This window comes from Muntiacus reevesi, chromosome 1, assembly GCF_963930625.1.
Source record: "Muntiacus reevesi chromosome 1, mMunRee1.1, whole genome shotgun sequence".
In the NCBI taxonomy this organism is placed as follows: domain Eukaryota; kingdom Metazoa; phylum Chordata; class Mammalia; order Artiodactyla; family Cervidae; genus Muntiacus; species Muntiacus reevesi.
This window is the reverse complement of record NC_089249.1, coordinates 84,362,034-84,385,008: the sequence shown is the minus strand read 5'-3', so window position 1 is coordinate 84,385,008 and position 22,975 is coordinate 84,362,034. Positions and strand designations below refer to the sequence as shown.

General features: G+C 46.0%; 1 protein-coding gene across 3 annotated transcripts; it reads right to left on the bottom strand.

The window, feature by feature from the left end:
* Nucleotides 1-716: 716 nt before the first annotated feature.
* Nucleotides 717-22,722, bottom strand: GJA5 (gap junction protein alpha 5). Of its 3 annotated transcripts, XM_065905563.1 has the most exons (3): nt 22,603-22,710; nt 9,163-12,094; nt 717-8,878 (listed from the first exon to the last, which is right to left on the bottom strand). In XM_065905563.1, the coding sequence occupies exon 3, from the start codon at nt 8,844-8,846 to the stop codon at nt 7,767-7,769; it is 1,080 nt and encodes a 359-aa protein (XP_065761635.1). In that variant the 5' UTR covers nt 8,847-8,878; nt 9,163-12,094; nt 22,603-22,710; the 3' UTR covers nt 717-7,766. The 3 variants fall into 3 exon arrangements, with proteins under 3 accessions (XP_065761635.1, XP_065761644.1, XP_065761626.1); XM_065905572.1 differs by lacking the exons at nt 9,163-12,094; nt 22,603-22,710 and adding an exon at nt 16,404-16,427; XM_065905554.1 differs by lacking the exon at nt 9,163-12,094 and having other exon boundaries at nt 718-8,878; nt 22,603-22,722.
* Between the last annotated feature and the right edge of the window lie 253 nt (nt 22,723-22,975).

Sequence of the window (22,975 nt, the reverse complement as noted above, 5' to 3'; positions counted from 1 at the left end):
CATTCTCCTCTCCCACTAGGTCTGAGCATCTGAGGGCAGGCTTCTCTTCCCCGATAACCTTCTAAATCATCCCAACAGTGCCTGGTGGTCTACAGCCCTGACCTGATGCGGAGCAGGCACTGTCCACAACCACCACACTGAGGGTGCGGGTCATGCCTCCCACCCTCCCTCAGAAGCTCAGCTATTTCCAGAGACGCAGCTGGCAGACCATCCACCGTCACGTAGTCGGCAGCCCAGACCCTGGGGTGGGTGCCTCCTGCTTAGTCTTATTCCATTTAAGGGTGGCAGTCAGAGCCCAAACAAAGAAAAATGTTCCCAGGCATGAGAACTGCGGAAATGAAGAGAGGCAGCTCCTGGCAGCCACCCCAGGGAGACACCAAATTTAGCCCAAAGGTTGAATATAAATATAATTTAAATGTTTTAATTACAAAAATAACATAACATTAAAATACTTTAGAAAATAAGGAGAATTAAAACAACCCCACAGATCCACCATACCGGTGTAACTGTTTTCATTTTTGTTCTTTTCAGATCTTTGTTCTTATAAATACCTATTTTATATGTTATAATCATAGCATAAGTACAATTTTGTGTGTTGCCTTTGTACTAAAAATACATATGATAAGCTAGGCTTCCCTGGTGGCTCAGACGGTAAAGATTCCGCCTGCAATGTGGGAGATCGGGGTTCAATCCCTGGGTCAGGAAGATCCCCTGCAGAAGGGCATGGCAACCCATTCTAGTATTCTTGTCTGGAGAATCCCATGGACAGAAGAGCCTTGCGGGCTACAGTCCTTAAGGTTGGAAAGAGTTGGACACAACTGAGCGACTAAGTGAAGTACACTGTAGACTGAGAGATGAGTGTTTGTATCACAGTTCTGCCACCTATAAGCTGCGCAGGTTATTGCATCTTTCTGTCTCCTTATCTGTAAAGTGAGGTCAACTGATCTTACAGGATTACTGTAAGGGTAAAATGATCATTCATGAAATCTCAGCACAGAGCCAATGAAAGGGTGAGAGGTCAACAACTGCAAACTTGTTATGTGATTATTACCAAAATATGTGGAGCTTTTTTTAATTGACTTGTCCCTAGTCAATGACACCCTACACGGTTTTTTACATTGGGTTTCAAATGCATAATTTTACCTCAAACGTTTGCAAGCTTAAATCCCTCCAAGTTATATTTCAGCCTAATTTTTTTCTTTCTCCAATCTTTATTTTTTTCTTAATATGCATATATTTTATTGAAGTATAGTGGACTTACAATGTTTTAGGTGTACAGCCAGGTGATTCAGTTATACACATACATGTTTATTATTTTTCAGATTATTTTCCATTAAAGGTTATTACAAGATATTGACTCCAGTTCCGTGTGTTATACAGTAAACCTTTGTTGCTTGTTGCACATCTGTTTTTTTTTTAATTAGAAATCTAGCATTCTATTCATACTAAGTCAAACAAGTGGAATCAAAACATCATAATTTTTTCAGTTAGGCAAAATTCATAAGTTTTCTAAAATATATATGTTATACATACTATTTATATGTATGTATACAAAAACTTTTCTACGGTGCTTGATAAAGGCTTGAGAAAAAATATCAAAAGAAAAAGAAGAGATGAAGAAATTAGAAAACATAAACTGAATGAAATGGGAACATTGAATATGAAACAGAAAAAGTGAAAAAAACTAGATACAAGTAAAAGATCCTCATATAATCCAGTTGTTTTTAAACATGACTACTCATTAGAAACAATGAGAGAAATTATTTTCTCCAAGGCTCCAGATATGGTTCTAACATTTCAGCTCATTTGAAGAGGAGTCCCAGGAAGGCATAAGACAATTCCACCAGCCTTGAATGTCCCCTGTTGCTGGAACAGCAGCGACTGCCTGAATGGTTGAGCAATGGCCAGGCTACAGTGCCCAGGGCAATACCCTCTCCAGAATGCATTCACACATGGCTCTCAGCTTCTCTCTGAGGAAACTGTTGTTAGCAAGTAAATGTTGCCTACCCTGTCACACAAGGGTCTTGAATCAGGGTAATGGAAAAGTCAGCGGGGTTGAAGGGACAGAGGGGACTTAAGACTTGTGTCCAGGTCACGACTTCCCCAGGGCTATGCTTACATGCAGGTGAAGGAAGTAGATGCCAACTTGGGGTGATTTCTGACCAATGCTAAGTTCCATGCCAAAAATCATCTCCCCGTCCACCATCATGCTTGATGGGGAGCCTGGAAGTCTCAATCGGTCATTCCTATGGTTTAAGGTTTCAAAGGCATCTATTAAATCATACATATTACTGGCAATGACTTTATCAGCACCTTAGTAATTCTGATAAGGGGCACCCACCTTGTACTCTGTCCAAGACACTGACCTGGTGCTCCGCCTAGTGATCCAGCCCCGAGGATGAAGCTCTGCTTTGCCCAAGTCAACTCCCTCTCTGAGTCTGGAGGTCTAGCTCCAAGTCCAGATCCAGAGGAGAGATGTCCCCAGCACGCCTGCCTGCCTGGTGTCTTGCACGACTCCTGTAGCCTGGCTTCCCTGCGGATGTGCTACCCTCCCACCCACGTCCCCTTCTCTGTGCACTCAATGTTTTGCTGTTGTGATTTCTCCGATGCCAAGGCTCCTCTGGACCACGCCTTGCTGGCTCCTTCCCAGCCCCTCCAGACACAGTCTTGCGCCCACCAGTTTCTGCGGCCTTTAGGGAACAGGCCTAGTTTAGCAGGCCCCAAGTGTGTTACCAGAATTGATATTGGTGGAAATAATAGTTGTAGCATCAAACAGAGCTTTCTAGAATGTTAACAACATATATTTAATTAAGATCTTTTATATGTTCCTTTTGCTTCTTTGAGAAAAAGACTTCTCTGTCCCTTGAGGCTTGGTTGTGTTTTGCAGCAGTTGATGCCAAACATTCCTGCTTTAGGTGCTATCCAGGTGCCGTGTGAATTCTGTGTCTTTCAAAAATGTTGGATCAGATTGTGGTCAGGGACAGCTGGATTCTGGGGTTTCCTGGAAGTAATCTGGGTTCCCCTACTTATTACCCAAGTAATTTGGGTTCTTGTCCTCCTTCTCAACTGTCAGATCTGAGCCTCAACATTACCTCCTTAGAAAGGAACTTCTGCCCATCCTATCTGATAGCTATATGGACTATATGAGGATCTTTTACTTGTATCTAGTTTGTTTCACTTTTTCTATTTCATAGTCAATGTTTTACAGTTTATGTTTTCTAATTTCTTAGGAATTACAAACTTCCTCACCTTTGTTAGCTAAATGCTCCCCAACCCCACCCAGTCTGTTTATTTCTAGGCACTTACCACAATTTGTAATTATTTTGTTCACTTGCTTGTTTGAGGGAGTCTTCCCCATTAGGTTGTAAGCTCCAAAAGGAGGGAACCATATCTATTTTGTAAAACTGTATTCCTAAAGCCCAAAAGAGTGCCAGCTCAAAGTAGGTGCTCAATAAATATTTGTTGAATGCAAGTTTTCCTCTTTTCCAATTGAAATGACAATAAAAAACTATAGACCATACCCATCTCTGATGACCATCAGGTGGCCCCTGAGGATAAACCATCAATTCTATTCTATTTACATAGAATAGTTGTCATTTGTAAATTTGTTTGTTCACTGTATGGACAGTAAAGGCCAATACATGGATGGGCTGCAAGGGCTTCCAGCATCTCCTGGGGACTGGGAAGCAGGCAGCTTATCTTTGGCTCCCCCTCCAGCCTCGCTCCACTCTTCATTTCCAAATCACAAAAGCAAACCCTCAAGACACCTGCCAAGGGCCTAGTGCTCTTTTGTTTTTTCCTCTGCTATCAAAGTTTGCTATCAAGAAGAAATCTGGAAAAACTCATTCATACTATTAATTCTTCATAAGAGTGTTACTAGCACTAACCACATCAACACTTTAGCCATAAGAATGAAACACTAGTGGTCTTAACTGGCACTGGAGGAAGGAAAGTAAGGAACAGGGCCTGTAGGGACCTACAACCTAAGGTGTGTTCAAGCTCAGCTTACCTCTTTAGCGGTGAACATTTAGAGGCAGAAAGGAAGTAAAATGAGAGTAGATACATGAGGCTGAAATCCTACTCACTATAAAATAAGTCCCTTGACTTTGGAAGTCTCAGTGTAACATAAACTGTCAAATGTTAACAGTCATGTTTATAAAACTATGAGATTCACTATTTTTTTATCAAGGAGAAAAAATGGATCCCAGGTGCTTTTTCCAGCTGACCTGCTCAAGCACTTCTGGGCTGAGCACCTTACCTTTGGACAGGTGCCAGCTATACATTCAACAGTGGTGTTGCAAGATGTGTTCTGCGAGCACCTTGCAACCCCTCTTTAACAGAACTTCCCTGCCCTGATAAATAGACCAATTGGTAGTTCAGATAATACTTGTTTGCTTTTTCCCAGCCTTTGGTTCTTTGTTTAGGAAATGGCACCCATTTGCTGGTGAGGGACTGGGTGTTCCCTGGACATTTTTTTTTTTTTTTTAGCGTGAAGCATTTTTCTCTTCCAAAGAGATGTGATCCCAATCAAAGAGGCCAGTGAGAAGATGCCCACTGTCAGGGAACCTTCCTGGGACTCAGCTTCCAATTGTGAAATGGGGATGGTGGTGGTGGTTTAGTTGTTAAGTCATGTCCAACTCTTGTGACCCCATGGACTGTAACCTACCAGGCTCCTCTGTTCATGGGGTTTCCCAGGCAAGGATGCTGGAGTGGGTTGACACTTCCTTTTCCTGGGGATTTTTCCCAACCCAGGGATTGAACCCAAGTCTTCTACATTGCAGGTGGATTCTTTACCACTGAACCACGTGGAAAGCCCAATATCAGGCCTATTTCACTTTTGGGTTTTCCAGGTGGCTCAGTGATAAAGAATCTACCTGCAATGTAGGAGACTTGGGTACTCAGGCCAATTTCACAGGCTTCCCTGGTGGCTCAGATGGTAAAGAATCTACCTGCAATGCAGGAAACCTGGGTTCGATCCCTGGGTTGGGAAGATTCCCTGGAGAACAGAGTGGCTACCCACTCTAGTTATTCTTGCCTGAAGAATCTCATAGACAGAAGAACCTGGTGGGCTACAGTCCATGGGGTTGCAAAGAGTCGGACACGACTGAGCGACTTACACACACAGGCCTATTTCACAGAGTCATTTTTGAGGTCTTCACTTTTCTAAAACCTTAGCCACTCCTTAAGGACAAGTCAGGTATCTCCTCTTCTAATGTAGTTTTTTCATGTGGATAACTTCTTGGAGTCTTATAGCTCCTAGAATTGGTAATTAATGAATTTCTATTTCATTCTCTTTTGTTTCCTTTATGTAATTTAGTTTAACCATCTTAGGTAGTCTGTGAGCTCCATAATGGCAAGTTCTGGAATCATTCCTGAACATCCCAGGTTTTCAAATACTATGTAGTCAACATAATAGCAAAAATAATGAAGATAATAGCAATAATTTCAATTTAATGACAGACTATGATTTTCCCAGGCAGCCTGCTGAACTTTTTACAAACACTATCTCATTTAACAACCTGTGAGGTAGACATTACCAGGTTCAGTTTACAGATGAGGAAACCAAGCTTCAGGGATTAAGTAGCTCGCTGGAGTCCAATTGTAAATCAGCAGCTGCAATGTTCACCCTAGCATGCATGATTCCAAAGCCCTTTGCAATATTGATCAAGGACTCCCCTCCCCTATCAAATCTGCTACCTCTATCTTGTAGTCATACCATGAAAGGGACACAAAGAAGAGTTTTATGGAGGGCCAGACTTTATTTGGACAAGCTACACGTATTATTTCCTTTTTCCTTTCTGAAAGCCCCTTCATGAAGGACTGATATCATAAAATTTCTAGCCCAAGAACACTTATTTCATAAAACAAACACACTTGAGAGATGGTGGGAAAGATAGACTTGTTTTGTTTTGGAGAGTCTTAATGCCAATGCCAGACAATAGATTAAAAGGTGTTCCCTCCAGGGATCTGGGATAACCAGTCATTCTTCCATAAATGGCATCCCAGTCAGTTTCCTCCACCCCTCTGCCCACATCCTTCTCTCTCCCCACCAATAGCATTCAAGTCTCAGCAGAGGGGCCCAGAGATGGGCAGGTGGGGCTGAGTCTCCTACTGAGCCTTCAACCTCCTCTATCCTGGCCTCTCATGCCTATATCTTTAGGTTGATGACACTGAAAACAGTGAGTCTCAGCCCTCTGCCAGGAATCTAGAGGAAAGCAGGAAAACACAAGTGTCTCTAAGATATCCTTTCCTTATTTCAGGACTCTCCTCCCCTTTACCCACTTTATCAGTGTACACACACACACACACACACACACACACACACACACACACACACACATGCATTTTAAAAAGTAATCATCTCCCTATAAGTTTCAGCATCCAATTCTGAGCATCATTTATCTTCATCCTAAATGGCAACCACCCATTGTGGATGGACTGAAGAGAGAAACCCAGCCAGTCCCTGGGAAGGCAGGGCTTTTCTGCAGTCCCCACTGCTTTTGGCAGTCTCTTTGGGAGCACTGGGAAGACACAGGCATCTCTGTGCTCTTAAACAAGGGCCCTGCCAAGAGAGCTGTAGATTCCCTTACTGCTTTCATGCCCCTGCTAAATACTCCAGGGAAAGGGAAATCTGGGGGCCTCCATAGTTGTCATCACACCTCCTCTTGGCACTCTAAGTTGGCAGTCAGCAAGGGAAGCAAACAGGAGGGAAAAATAGTTTTCCAGTATTTTCTCTCCTTTTTTATTTCTATCTTCACAACAGAATTATTCTTTTTCCCAAGGGGAATCTGAGAAGCACAATGCCCTCTTTGTTTTCATAAGACCTAGGGAGATTCCACTGGCCTGCACGGCTGGTGATCTGGACAGGATTCAAGAGAGGACAATGGCTTCTTGGGCATTCTGGTCAATCAGGTGTTTAGGGGAGCACTCGAGGACCACCAAGGGGGTAATGGAAGGGATGGTGTCTATCATCAGCTTGAACTGTAAAAGAGCTGCAGGCTGACAGGTGGTGGCAGGAATTCTAGTGGAATTGTGTGTACAGTGACTCCCCTGGAGAGCCTTCCAGTCCCAGGGGCTGGTTGCACACCCTGGCAGAAAGAAAGACTGCAATATCACCAAGGTGAGACATTTGCCAGAGGTGCATACCAAGGCACTTGTAAAGTTGAGCCCCCTGGTCGAGTTCCAAGGACCTCTTTTTAAGTAAGACTGGGCAGAGGGAGGGGCAGCCAAGGGCAGACCATGGCAACCTCACCACCACTGCAAGGTATGGTCCAAGGAGACAACACAGTCAAGAGCACGTCTAATGCAAGTTCCTTGACTCATGCTCATTGTTGGGCTGGGAATTTTGGGTTCCTTCTTGCCGGAGGAAGAGTGTTCAGATCAAGGAAGCCAGAAGGACCTAGAGAATCCATCTGCTGTGTGGCTGTTGTGTAGAGAGTCATCCTATCCCTCTGGCTATCCCTCCCAGGCCAGATTTGCTATGATCCCCTCTCTTCTTCTGTCCCATTCACAGAGTAATCTGAAAGGCTTCACTGAGGATTCTGGGTGGAGGAAGGGGAAGAGACAGCAGGCTGGACAGGTAGCTATGTCTCTGACCGCATCCATAAAGACCTGCTTACATCTTCTGGAGAGAATGAGCAATGCCATTGAGACCCAGAGTCCAAAAATAGCATAGCAGTGATGAGAATGAAAGAGATGGGGTCAGAAAGGACATGTCTTCCCTCTCTGAGCTCCTCTGTTCCCATCTGGTTCTCCCACACTGGAGGTCACACCGACAGGTCATCTGACCTGGCCTTGCTACTGGCCTTGCTGAGACGGCGCTTGTCACTCTGATAGCCATGGGGGAGGCTGGGTCCTGGGGAGCCCTCATTGGGTACCTCGGGCTTCTGGGCATAACGGATGTGAATAAAGCCTTCTCTTGGAATCTGCTCCTGACTTCGCACCTGCTCCGTGGCCAGGTTATCAGTGTTCTGCTGGGAGGCCATCTTGTTACTGAAGGGACTGAAGAATTTCCCCCCAGGGCCATTCTCCAGGCACTGATTGAAGTCAGGGGGTGGTGTGCAGCTCTGGACCATGCCGGCCGAGGGACCAGGAAGCTGGCACTCACCCACGCCTGGCTGGGACTTGACAAATCGCTGCCTAATCTTTTTCCAGCCCAGGTGGTAAAGTTCAGCAAGGCTGAGGAAGAGGGACAGTCCAGCCACCGCCAGCATAAAGACGATGAAGACATTCTTTTCCGTGGGCCGGGACACGTAGCAGTTGACGGGATGGGGACAGGGACTCCTGCGGCAGACATGCAGGGTGTCCAGGAAGACCCCGTAGAGGAGGTACTGGCCCACAATGAAGGCCACCTCCATGGTGGTGCGGATCAGGATGCTGCAGACATAGGTGTTGAGCAGACTGCCCTGCAGGGCAATCCTTCCGTTCACTTCTTCCCAGCAGGACAGCTCTGTCTTCTCGGCCACCGGGTACTCGTAGGAGCCAGCGGCCCGCACCTCTTTGGCCCTCTCAGCCTCCCGCAGCAGCTTCCGCTTCTCCTGCACGCGCACCATGTGCACGGCGTGGCCCAGGTACACCAGAGAGGGCGTGGAGACGAAGATGACCTGCAGCACCCAGTAGCGAATGTGGGAGATGGGGAAGGCTTGGTCATAGCAGACGTTCTCGCAACCAGGCTGCATCGTGTCACAGAGGAAATCAGCCTGCTCATCCCCCCAGGATGACTCGGCAGCCGTGCCCAGGACCAGCATGCGGAATATGAAGAGGACCGTGAGCCAGACCTTGCCGATCACCGTAGAATGCTTGTGTACTTCCTCCAGGAACTCTCCCAAGAAGCTCCAGTCACCCATCTTGGCTCAGCAGAAGACAGACGCCAAGACTCCTGCCAATGGGGCAGAGAGAAAAACAGAGGGATGGTTCTGCAAATGTCTGGGAAGTCCGATCATGCCCTGTGATTCCACTGACCCAAACCAATGCGTTCCTTAAGAAAGGCAACTTAGAAATCAGATTCGCCTGAAAGGCTCTCCTCCCCCATGCCCAGCAAAAATGAAAGAGAAGACTCAAAGGACTCGTGATGGCAAGATTAGAGTATGAGTCCCACACTTTAATGGATCTAGAAATCAACTGAGATGTGTGTTAAAATGTGTGTGGATCCCGTGCTTTTACCTCCAGAGATTCTACTCTGGGGAGGTCTGGGATGGCCCCCAAGGGATCTTGATTTGCAGCAAGCAGCCTGAGTTATTCTGATGCAGATATTCAAGGACCTCACCGTGAAACATTGGAGTAGTGTAGGACAGGAATCTGCAAGTGTGACTCTGGACTTTTGCTTCACTGAGTCTGTTTCTTTGTCTGTAAAATGGGAATAGCTACACCAGAGGATTTGAGGGTTAAATGAGATGAGGTATGTGATATGCTGAAAATCATAACTCACATGTTCCAAATGGTTGAATGGCTGTTGGGTAAAAAACAATATTTTTCTGACTTCAGCAGGTAGAACTAGGTGGTAGAGAAAAAAGAGGGTGGGAGTAGCAAATGTGGCTCCTCAGGAAGCATTTTCTAGCAATTGGAGCCTTGCAGCATGGGCCAGTTCTGCAAAGGTGGCAAAGGTGGCTCAGATGGTAAAGAGGTGGCAAAGGTGGCTCAGATGGTAAAGAATCCACTGGCAATGTGGGAGACCTGGATTTGGTCCCTGAGTTGGGAAGGTCCCCTGGAGGAGAGCATGGAAACCCACTCCGGTACTCTTGCCTGGAGAATCCCCATGGACAGAGGAGCCTGGAGGGGCTATAGTCCATGGGGTCGCAGAGAGTCGGACCTGACTGGGCAACTAAACACAGCAGCACAAAGAAGACATTCAGGGGTTTCTCGGGTTCCCCCAGCAGGTGAGCAGCTGGTAGTGGTAATCTACTTCTCACAGCAGTGCAACCATTCCAGCTGTGCCTCTCAGCTTGTCCTTCTGCATACAGAAGGTATCCACCCCCAGACCTGACCACCTCACACCCAGAATAAATGCCCCAAACCTCTAAGTCTCACCTAGAACCTTCTCTCATCAGGTCCTTGCATATTTCATCAGCCTCATTTCCTGCTGGTCCCCAGCATGCCAAGTCCTGGAAGATTCCTGAATGCCCTCCTCCCAACCACCTCCTACATGTTTCCTCACCCCTAGCTGAATCCTATATACCCTTCAAAACTGAACCCAGTCATTGCTTCTCCAGCCGTCCCTGCTTCCTCAAGCTGAGTATCTTCAGTTCTGCAGTGACCCTGGGGACATTCAATCCTCTCCAACATCTTGTGATCCTCTTCCTGTCTATGTCCTTCCAGTAGGAGCTCCTTGAGAACAATACTTGTCTTTCCCCCTGTACCATCATCACCTGGCCCAGAGTAGGGGCTTAGTAAGTCTTAGTTGAACGAATGAAGGAGAGGGTGGCAGGCACTGATGTTTCCTACTCATGGCAAACCAATCCCCTATTCTTTGCCTGTGTCCGTTAGCAAGATAAGAAGGTCAGCTATCACTTTCTCAGCCTTCACTGCAGTTAGTTCTGCTCTGTGAGGTGAGGTGGGGAGGGTCTAATGTGGAGGGAGTGCTCTAGAAAATGTTTTTCCATCCCCCAGTAAAGAGAGAGAGCCTCCCTTGAAGTCCTCTTCACCCCCACGACTGCCTGTGGACAGGCTGTGTGAGTCAAGATGCCTGAAGCTGCCCAGAGAATCTCAGAAATGCAACCAGTGCCCCAAGGCTTCTGAATCAACTCCTGACTCTTCTATGTCCAGAATTTTCACTTGATGAGCAATAAATGTTCTTATGGCATAAGCCTTTAATCAACCAGTCCTAATGAAAAAAAAAAAAAAAGGAGGGAGTTGAAGATAAATATTCCCTTCTTAGAATCTTAAACCCTCAGACTCTGATGGGACTTTAGAGGTTGTCAAGTGCAAACCTTAACCTTCACATCTTTGCTGCCAGCATGCCCCTGATTCCTATCCTATCCCAGTTCCAGTTCTTATGCATATGAGGAAGGAAGGACAGGACCATATTTCATGGTCCACGTTTTGGCCTCTGAGTTGATATCTTGACAGAGACCAGCCTCCTGGCTCTGTCTTCTCCCAGCACTCCACTCCCCAACCCTGAGAGTACTCAGAGTCCCTGGGAATGAAAGGGTCCGTGAGTAAGCAGAAAGGACCTTATCTCTGCTCGCCTTCATATCAAAGACCCTTCCAAGTCTTGAGACCTTTCCTCTGGTTTGTGACCAGACATCTGCTCTTTTCCTCACATGATTAAGGGCCCCCTCCCAAAGTGGAAAATTGTGGAGCGTTTGTCCCAAAGGAAAATAGCTGATTAGATAAGAATTTGAATGGTCTGTGATCCCTTCTGGGCACGTGCGCAGTGTTCAGCACCTTCAGGGTCATCAGCACACATGCAGAGACAGGATGTGGCGAGTGTCAGAGAGAAGGGAGGGAGAGAAGGGGAAAGGGGAGGATTAAAAAGAGGGAAAAGACAAGGGAGTGATGGAAATGGCGGAAAAGAGACTCTGTAACAGTTCAGGGAAGTCAATTTGGGGGTTAGTTAGGTGGAGTTCAAATCCTTCTGAATATCTGCTGAGCTTGGAGAAGTTACTGGATCTATGTCTCAATTTCCTCCCATGCAAAATGGATATACTGCTATTTAGCTCATCAAGTTATTATGAGGGGATACATAAAAAGCACTTCACACAGTGCTCAGAATATAAGAACCAAATAAAAGGCAGCCATTTCTTGCAAGGAAAGTGGTGGGGAAAGACAAAAATAAGAGAAAGTGGAAGGTAGAGAGATGCACATTATCAAGCAGAAGAGAGAAACAGAGGAGAAGAAGGGGAGAAAGCCAGAAGAAAGAGAAAGGTTAATGAAAAAGAAACAAAATGAAACAGATGTATATTCTTCCAGGGCAAGTTTTTCAAACTCTCCTCCATCCCTGAAGACTTTTCCCTTGATCTTCTGGCACTGTCATTCATTCCTTGCAAGTCCCCAAGGAAGTATAAAAATAGTTCAAGGCAAAGAATGTGATGCTTTGGTCTGGTCTGCCAGGAGGCTTGCCTGCTGACTCCCTCACTTGTGGTCCAAGGGGTCCCACCTGGAAGAAGTAAAGCACAGGTACCAGAAAGGAACACAGTCTTGATAGAATATCAGAAAGACAATCTTTGTTGTTGTTGTTTAATCACTAAGTCGTGTCCAACTCTTTTACAACCCCATGGACTGTGGTCTGTCAGGTTCCTCTGTCCACAGGATTTCCCAGGCAAGAATAAGGAAATTTGTTGCCATTTCCTTCTCCAGGGGATCTTCCTGACCCAGGGATCAAACTCACATCTCCTGCATTGGCAGGTAGGTTCTTTACCCCTGAGCCTCTGGGGAAGCCTCACTGGGAGAGAACAAGAGAAACTAACTAACCAGGAGGTATGGGCTGAGGCAGACCTGGGAGCTCTGGTGGCAGTATATAGGGTGAAAACCCTCTCATCTGTAACTTCCTGGGCGACTCAGACAAGGTCAGAGAAACTTCAAATTGCTGCTATGTACAAGCTGCTCAGCTTATAATAGGAAAGTTCCCTGGCTAAAGTCAATTTCCCGACTCCTCTGGGTCTCTTTGTGCCCCCTACAACCTCAGTCAAAGAAACTTGTAGATTAGATACTCATTGAGTTTTCCGGGTGAATAGCACACAAAATACTTTGTAGATTACTATCTGTTTCTTGGCAGGAAGTGTGTTAGGAGGGCAAAGGAAGCTGCCCATGCCATGAATAAACTCTATCAAACACAAATGGTAGTATATGCCACTGCTTTGTCTGTGATCTTCACCAGCTTCCTACTGTTCATAAAGTTCAAACTATTTAACTTGCTCTTGAGACCCTCCACAGCAGGTGTGTGCTCAGTTGTGTCCAACTCTTTGCGACCTCACGGACTATAACCCACCAGGTTCCTCTGTCCATGGGATTTCCCAGGCAAGAATATTGGAGGGAGTTGCCATTTCCTACTCCAGGGTATCTTCTCAACAGAGGGGTTGAACTTGAGTCTCATGTCTTTTGCATCTCTTGCATTGGCAGGTGGATTCTTTACCTACTTCGCTACCTGGGAAGCCCTCCCCATCCTATCTATTTCTGCTGTTCCCCTCACATACTCAATACTTAAGCTACACAACTCCCCACACACATATTCATGACCCACAATTTCTCATCTCTTTATCTTTTTTTTCCCTATATAACTGGCATTATTTTCTTTTTAATTTTTATCGGAGTATAGTTGCTCTACAATGTTGTGTTAGACTCTGCTATCATACAGAGTAAAGTAATTCAGAAAGAGAAAAACAAATACCATATATTAATGCATATGTGTGGAATCTAGGAAAATTGTACAGATCAATCTATTTGCAAAGCAGAAATAGAGACACAGATGTAGAGAACAAACATAAAGACATCAAGAGGGGGGACAGTGTGGGTGGGGTGAATTGGGAGAATGGGACTGACACCTATACACTATTGGTACTATAAATAGATAACTAATGACAGTCTACTGCATGGCATAGAGAACTCTACTTAATGATCTGTGGTACCCTAAATGGTAAAATCACCTCTTTATCTTGGCTTCTCATATTCTCTTAGACTATGATGTCCTTCCCTTTCAGTTGTTCATTTAATAAACTTATTGAACGTTTACCAGTTATCAGGCATCATTCAGTGAGGACAACACTGAAGATACTGCAATTAAAAAGACAAGCACGGAGTCCCTGCCTTTACTGAGCTGAACTGCCTTTATTGTCCTTCATTAAGGAGAGAGAACAAACACATAATTGCAATAAAGCACAATGTGTGTTAACATTAGGGAAATAGAGGGGCCTGTGGCTCAGTGGTAAAGAATCCGCCTGCCAAAGCAGGAGACTTGGGTTTGATCCCTGGATCAGGAAGATTCCCTGGAGAAGGAAATGGCAACCCACAGCAGCATTCTTGCTTGGGAAATCACATGGACAGAGGAGCCTGGTGGGCTACATTCCATGGAGTCACAAAGAGTCGGACATGACTCAGAGACTAAACAACAACAATGATGGAAACAAAAGACAGGAGGTTGACTCTGGTTCAGGTGGGGCCTGGGCCCTTCATAGAGCCCTGGATGGTTGAATTCTACAGCCCTTTGCAACTGATACGAGTTCTGAAGCCCCCAAGGCAAAAAGAGATGGTCCCTAGAACCTGGACAAGAACATCCCAACCCTGAACGTTCTTTATTCCAAGAATTTCTATGTCCTCTTTCAATGTGTCACAGCGTGGGACAAAGCAAAACTTTTGGAGAAGTCATTAGGGAACTTGTTTGATAACAGTAACGTGGCACTTGGATAAGAGGGAAAGGGCCAAAGGAAGGTTTCTGTGCAAAGTGAGCATCATTTTATTCCTTCACTTCATGTATTATATGATTAGGAATAAAATTCAGTGTCTAGTTCCCAATCCAGCACTCCTCCTTATGTTGGCACTGAGGCCGCCCTACACAGCCAATGTTTTTAAAGAAAACCAATTTAGAGCAGCCCAAATTAACCTAAACTCATAGCCAGCAGCTCTTTCTCTGCCCCACAGTTCCAAGTGGAAATGGTGACATCGTCTCAAATTGACCTCAGTCCTCTTTGATATCTCCTGAACTCTGAAGATGCTAAATTACCATCCAGTAGTCAGGATATACTCCCACACTGGGTTATATGCTGCCTTACTTGTTCTCCAAAGACTTCTTGTCTATCAGCTAACCTGAACTATGTGTCTACTATTGTTCTCGGTACTGAAATAATACCTCAGAGCTACCAGGCCTGGCAAAGACTAGGCAGTCAATATCTGTTGAATTAATAAACAGATCAGGGGACATCCCTGGTGGTCTGGTGGTTACAACTCCATGCTCCCAACATAATGGGCACAGGTTTTCTCCCTGGTTAGAGAACTAAGATTCCGCATGCTGCACAGCCCAGCTAGCCAAACAAGCAAAAACCCAGATTAGACGTGATTTGTGCCCTCAAGGATTTAACAGCTTTCCCTGTAAGATGGGTAATAGACTTCTCAAAGTAAATACTTAGTATTTTTATTGCATTAGGTTTTCTTATTCAGTGTATAATAAATGCTTTCTTAATGACCAGGGAAAGAATATTTGATCTAGTAATAAAGTTGCATTACCTCTGACCCAGCCCCCAAATGGAGTGGGGGATGTGAGACCCTTCCCTTGGTAGTCATCCTGCTCGCTGCCGTCCTTTAGTCATGACTGCAGCATGAACTAGGCAAGCTGCAGGTGACAAATGCCACCCAGCACATAGCAGAAACTGCACCTTCATCTCTCCTGCTCAGGAAGGTGTGTTGCAAGTGAGTAAGAAGCTACTGTGAGGAGGCCTTGAAAATTCTCTTTCTTTTGTTGATTCTAGTTCTGTCCTCTGGAACCAAACATATCAGTCCTTACAACATGCTGTTTTTTAATTAATTAATTAATTTCTTTTTGGTTGTTTTGGGTCTTTGTTGCTGCACATGGGCTTTCTCTAGTTGTGGAGAGTGAGGGCTGTTGTCCTGCTGGAGTGCGCGGTTGTCTCATTGCGGTGGCTTCTCTTGTGGTGCACAGGCTCAGCTGCTCTGCAGCATGCGGAATCCTTCCAGACCAGGTATCAGACTCATATCCCTTGCATTGGCAGGTGGATTCTTATTGAGAGTACCACCAAGGAAGTCTATGGTATACTATTTGACAGCAAATTTGTGTTCCCACCTCAGGAGCTGGGGCTTGGGTTTAATTGTAAAACCATTGAGTTTTGCACACATAATGAGAATTATTTGCTCTGCTGACTCTATATCATCTCTCCAACTCAAGCCTGAGTTGAGTTGTCCTTGAAGACAAGCCATAACGATTCATCTTTGGATCCTCCCCCTGAAATCTCTCTATCCTCTCTTTACCCTTAGAGCTTAATATTGTGCCCTGAAATTGATAGGCGGATTTGTGTACTTTTTAGAAACAACAGTGGATGAATGACAGCATTCATGTCACTCAAAACACCTAATGCCAGTAGAGTCGGCTCCCTGGGAGGCCATCCTAGGGTCACCTGTGCAGTGACTGTGGTGACCGGGATACCAGGGAAAGAAAAGCCATGAGCTTTCCTTCTGCCCATGAGGGAGCCCTCCACTTAACTGAACAGGACTGAGTGTGTCTAGAGCAAGAGACTTGGTCACCACAGACTATTCTTCTCCGCCTCCTCCCCACCAATCACTGGGAAACTCATCCACATTTGTCAAAATTAGATTTTAAGATCACTCTGCAGAGTCTGCATCTAATTCTGGACAATGACACATGTTCTGGATAGTATCTACCAGACCTCTGGTTCTCAATAAAGATTGTTATTCATAGTAATAATAACAATCCCCTGGGCCCATGTTATAATTTCGCTCACCATGCAGTGGAATGCGGCAAGGGCAGGGTTGACTTGCTTCCCAATGAAGAGAATTCTGTCAGAAAAAGACCCAAAGGGTGCCACTTCCAGGATGCCTTAGATGTAGTCTTATGTCAGTGCAGCTCAGTTCAGAACGTGTTCATGAGCCCCAGTGCTACGCCAGATATCAAAGGTGGCTTTATAAAGTGAAGTGTCAACTGTAACTGTCATCTCAGAGCTCTCGTGAAGCTTACTTATGATTGTACATTTTTCTAATTTTCCTTCACCCCCAATAGTTTCTCCCTAAAATAGACTTGTAGGGAGAATTATGGGAGAGAGTGGTCTCGATCCTCAGCCACCTCATTAATCTTTATTATCCTCACAGATTCTCAGCTTCATTTGCTAGTTTACCCAGAGTTACACAAAAAGGTGAGAATAAAAAGAGAATCTAACACTTTTTGAGACCCTTCTATGTGCCAGACACTCTGCAAGTTTCTTTATATGTATTTTCTCATTTGATTCTCACAGCAACCGGAGGAAGTAGGGACTGGCTCTGTTCCCTTCTTACAGGCCTCAATGGGGGTAGACTTGAGCAAGATCACTTGAGGATGACTTGCTGGTAAGTGATGAAATTGGCATCAAAGCCAGCTCTTGTCTTTTCTGACAGCAGTGCTCCTGCCTTAAGAACCGTGCTAGATTCTAAATCGCCTGAAGTTCCTTTCTTTGAAAATCCTTACTGGTCCAAGAGTGGCCTCTTTTACATAAGATAACTGCCACAGGGATGTTTGAGAAATAACGATGAGACTAGGGAGTCGATTTGTACATGATTGAAGGTAATCCTTACATTTAGAACTTTCATTCTTTTCCTGATTTAGGTTTGCGGTAGCTACTTCAGCCTCAGGAAAAGCAACCAGCTGGATGTATAATATACCTATGGCTATTGAGTTGGGCGGTGTGGGCAACTCTCTCAGAATGAGAAGTCCAGGGGGCCTGCGCCCCTGAATCTTAATCTCTAGAGAGGGGAGGAGGAGTTAGAGATGAGAGAGGGAGAAGGAGGCAGATGGAAGAGATTAAGTATCACTTTAGTTTTCCTTTTACTTCAGCCAAGGGCAGATAATTAGCTCCTCTTTAAATTTAATTATTTGATTCTGGCAAGGACAGAGTGGGTCATTCAGAGATCCTGCTGGCCGACAGTTGTTTCAAAGCCAAGGAGGTAGAAGGGAGCAGGCAAAGTGGAGAAAGAGCATTATGCTAGGATAAGTAATTTTCTTAAAATGTTAGAAGACATATTTACAAGGAATGGATGGGAGGGAATGGCAAATGGAGATATTCAATTACAATGAGATATTGGGAGGTCTTTGTTATCCCAGAAGGGGTTGATTGATAATTATGTGGTTATTAATGAAAAATACATGTATGAAATGCTTTATTATTTCCAACATCTTGTCATCGATTCATAGTACAGTAGAGCTAAAAGGAATCTAGGAATCTAGGGATCAATCAAAATCAACCACTTATTTCTCAACCCAAGATGAAGACCAGGATCCAGGGAAGTTAAGTGGTAGTAATAACAGACACCACTATCTGAGTGTTTTCCATGTGTGAAGCATTTTACAAGTCCACTTTCTAACTCTTACATTAGCCCTGCTAGGAAAGCAGTATTATCCCACTTTACAGCTGAGAAAACTGACACTCGGAGTTTAAAGAACTGGCACAGAGTCACACAAGTAGCAAATGCTGTGTAGGAGACTTGAACCTGGTCTACCTGACTTCAAAGCCTGCCTTTCTCTCTAAAAGGGAAAGAAAAGCAAAGAGGCCTTAGGACTGACAGGACTGACAGCTGGTGACAAACTCTTGACTGGAGCTCCAGTGTCTTAACTCCACAAGCAGGGTTTTTTCCCACTTTCCCATAAGAGGCTCAGGGTTTTTCCTTTTAGCCTCTGGTTCATTGGCTGGCCATCCCTTGCATATGCTGTTCCTAGAACTGATGATCACATCGAGCCCTCAGCCCACAGTGCTCAGGATTCCCAGACTCCTCAGCATCTGCCACCATTTGGCCAGAAATCACATATAGAAAGTTATTTCCTTTTTTAGCCAGTAAATGCTCTTGGCTGCGGCACTGTCTACCGCCGAGTTCTCAGCTGGCCAAACAGCAGGCGCTGGAGTTCCATTGATGTCAGATTGCAACAAGAGCAATGAGAACAGAAATAGTTAGGTGTTAGGACTCATGGTTCCTAGGAAGAGTGGGATTCAAGCCTGCCTCCATCACTGGCTAGTAGTGTGACCTCAGGCAAGTAATATAACCTCTCAATTTCTTCCTCATTTGTAAAGAGGGAATGTTTCCTCATGGGGATTAAACAGTGTGTGAATAAGTAGAAATATCTAGAACTGTAATAGGCACATAGTAGCCACTCAGTGATGTAGTTCCTTGTTTTCTGCCATTTCCAGTAAAAACTCCTCTCAAATATGACCCAGTGAGCCAACTTGACTCAGCATTTGACATGAGCAGGCTGGCTAGAGGGACTCAGCAAGGACCATCCCCCATGTGCTACCGGGTAGGGGTGACTGTCAGAGGTGAGGAAAACATGGGCAATGGGAAGGATATTAATTTAACTCTACATCAGTTATGTCATTCGGTTTAAAGAAGAGTGGTGGGAGGAGAGGAAGAGACGTGTAGAGATCCACTCCAATCACACCCCATTTATACTCATCATTGGTGCAGCCTGCCTCCCAACTTTCCTTTAACTCAGGATTTTGGGTCTGGAGATGAACTCCATGAGTCCATGTTATAAAATGTGTGCTTTGTGTGATTCCTTCTTTCTGAGGAGCTGCAGCACTTAGGAATCTAATCACCAATCCAAAGGCACATCCACAAGGGTAGCTTTGAAGGTGACTCAGTTTTCCATGAAAAAGAAATAGGAGGTTGTGTACTCTGTGATCTGAGGGGAAGAGGCATCCTGACACCTAACTACACCTGAACTTTCCTAAACTTCTGAATCATGGAGATGCGAGGTTGGATTTAGCTTCTAGAAGTCCTCTGTGAACAAGAGCCTCAGAAGAGAGGCTCTTTCTGGTTCCCGCTATTTCGTTGTAACTCCAGACAAGACCCTCCCTCTCCCTGAGCCTCAATTCACTCATAGGTAAAACAAAATGGTTGAGCTGGACGATTGCTTAGGCCCTTCCAGGTCTGTTAGAACATCGGGGGAATTTGTGACTTGCCCAGTTGTGATCATCTGGCAAATCAGTGGCAAAGTCAAGAGGCAAATCCAGATTTTCTAATTCCCAACTTAGAGATCAGCAAAAGTAGACCCGGGGGGGAAAAAAATCTATGGTCATAAAAACCAAGCAGTACCTTCAGAATTTCAAGTCAAGGTGAGCCTTCACTGTGTAAAGACCTTTGCTTCAAACGAGACTCAATTCAAGAATGAGCACCAGGTGACCTGTATTCTCCTCTACTGTTCTGTCATTCATTGAGCAGTTACTGCATGGTAGCCAGTTAAAATACATCATTTTATCTAATCTTCATAAAACTTTACAAGGAAAGTATGTAGTCACTTCTTTGACAGATAAAGAAACTGAGGATCAAAGACATTAAATCCTTTCCCCAAGGTTTACACGGTGGAAATTCTAACCCAAATATGATTCCTTTTGCCCTGTCCCTGAATTAGAGAAACTCTAAGATCTTTCTGTGTTATTTCAGTACCTCTGATTCTGAGGCCTCCTGACTCCCTTTCCTTAGGAAGGTGAGTGGATTACTAAAGGCTGAATTTTTCTTGCCCGCTGCTTGCTAATATGTCAGAAACAATTGATTCTCACAGTGGCCTCAAGCTGTTCCTTGCCAGGAACAAGCAACTTCTGGCTATTGAAAGGGAAGTCAGCTTATTTCCTATGAGCCCTGAAGCTTTCCTGGAGAAGTGGGCATCTCTCCCCTTCAGTCAGTTCAGTCCTGGAGCCCAGACTGGGGTCAATTCACAGAGAATAGCTGGACTCCACGGTGGATGAGATCTTTCCTGGGACAGATGACAGAGCCTAGGCCTTGGGTCTCCCTAACCCTGAGGACTGTGAGTCTTCTAGTTCCTGTCTGATTGATCCACACCGACAGGCTCCCCGCTCTGTTTTGACCAGCTGGTCCCAGAGGCGGGATCAGCCAGGACTCATGAGGCCAGGCTGCCCTGTGGTAGCCCTGCTGGCTATAAAAGCCCAGAAGCCTCCACTGTGTGTGCCCCCCACCAGCCGGCGGAGATGAAGAGGAGCAGGTGGGCAGTGGTGCCCCTGCCAGGAAACAGGATTGTAGTGATACTCACATTCAAGGAGCAGGGAGGTTTGGGGGGAAATGGAAACTCAGAAAACACAGCCAAGGATGGGAGGCAGAGGAGCCCATGGTGTGAGTGAGCTGAGTATGGTGTTCTCCCAACTGCACTGGCCCTGGCTCTCTCTGTCGTTTCCAACAAATCATTTCCCTTTTCTGAGCCTTGTTTTCCTTACTTGCCAAAGGAAACCTAAGAGACCACTTCCAACTCTAAAGGCCTAGGACTTTAGGGCAGTATCTGGAGTGGGGGACAGGAGTGAGGCAGCTAACAGACAAGAACAATAGCCCGGTTTCAACAACCCAGCAAGAACATCTCTGGAATTTCAGGCAGTGGCCAAGCAGGGAACACGGTTGTATTACTGCCATGACTCTGTGAACTTCATGTGTCTGGGGAGGGGATGCCCAAGAGTGCCAGTTTGGAAGCCAGGAAACTCACGTCCTGGTGTGGTTTACTGTCTGCCCAGCAGTCGCTGGGGCTGCTCCTTGGCTGCCAGCTAGGGAGGAAAAGGCTTGTAGAGACACCAAGGGGAGCAGGTTCTGAACAGCAGTGGTGCCCTCGGGACCCTGGCTGGAGGGTGGCAGGTTCAGAGCTGTCCCTGGAGAGTGGCAAGCCAGGGGCTGGGCTGGGCTATGACTCCCAGGTCAGTGGGTGGAAGAGATGGAGGCCACTTGGCCTGATGATGTGAAAGTCAGACTGGGATGCTTCTAAATACGAGCCTATGTCCCCAGCTGTGAGCCCACCACCCCAGGAAGATGGAGGTGGCCTTGGTCTCTTCTCTGTCCAGTGTCGCTGGATCTCTCCCAGGTGGCCTGACTCCCTGCCTGGTGTCCTTTCTTGCCTCAGGCCAGTCAGACCCTGTGTGCCAGGGCTGTGTTCAGAAAACAGCTCGGTGCCATGCTGAGGAGTCAGAACCAGGAAGTCCTCCATTATGACGCGATATTGAGAGAAGGAATGAAGGGAAAACCGAGCCAAGGTGCAGTAAGGATGTCAAATCCTTTATCGGGCTTCCTATCTGTGGTGTTTCGGAGGTGCACTTGAGGTTAGGAATCTCAGCCTTGGACAATGTTACTGCTGATGGTAATGAGAGGGGGACCTGTTACTTCAAACCTTCCATCTTATAGCTGAGGAAACTGAGGCCCAGAAGGGGAATTGCCTGGTCCAAGATCACAAGCCCCTCAGTGCAATAGAACCCAGGTCTCTTGGCCCCCCGAGCCCGGGTTCCTTCACCACATGCTTGAAAGGGAGATGGAGGGGCCCACAGAAACCTTCCTGCCCTGTGCGCAAGAGGAAAGGAGACCTCCATGGGTGCTTCTCCCGGGCTTACTCTCTGGGTCTCACCAGCCTCTTTCCTCCAACACGAGGGGCCAGATTGCTACAATGTACAGCAGGGACATGATACTCCACAAGAAACCAGGCAGGGAATATTTTTAAACCATCCAACATGCCTTAGGAGGGAAAAAAAAATCAAAACACTCTCCTAGATGCTGTGGAAACATTTCAAAAGATTCCAAGCCTAGAGGAAGCATCGTAAAACAGTGATGGTTTGAGTTTTTAAAGGGCCAATTCCAGTCTTCACAAAAGTTCCTGGAAATGGCCTGGTGTCCTACTTAGAAGATGCCCCTGGAGCATGGCAACTCCGTGAGAGGTAGGCATACAGCAGAGGCCCTCCACTTGCGTTTCTGCGGCTCCTTCTAAATCAAGTACGTGATTTATCTACTGCTTCCTAAGCCATCCTCTTTAATATACCCAAAGCTGATCATCATAGGGGCTGGTGGTGAGAGAGGGGGGAGAGAAACCCACAGGTGCAGAGAAAGAGCTCTGTTGTGATCAGCCTGTAATTCAAGACTTTCTCTCTGGCTCTTTCCCATCAATTGGTAGTTTTAGCTCTTAAAATCCAAGTTTACTCTTACCTTCTTCTCCTCCTCCTGTCTGGAATTCCCGTAGGCTCCTTGGTTCTCTGGCCGCCTGTCCTCCGCTGCCCACTATTCCTCGCTCTCCAGCCTGTCACTTGCTCCTCTCCCACCCTCTTTTTAATCGCTATCTGTCACCCTCCCTCCGCCCACTTCTTCCTACTCTTTCTCTCTCCTCCCACTTCCCCCTCAGGATCTCTCCCTCCCCTCTCTCTTTTGTGTTCCTAGGATCTTTGCTTATTTAAAAAGTTTTCTTCCCCTGACCTGGCACCGCGTTTGCCCCAGAAGGAGACTGAGCCCTCCCCCTCCCCCCGACCCTCCCCCGTCACTGTTGCCACAGTCCTCGAGCTAGCCCTCTCTCCTTCAGGCTGGT

What these genes read in the sequence shown, in the direction of transcription:
- GJA5 (XM_065905554.1), bottom strand. Translation starts at nt 8,846, where the DNA reads ATGGGTGACTGGAGCTTCTTGGGAGAGTTCCTGGAGGAAGTACACAAG.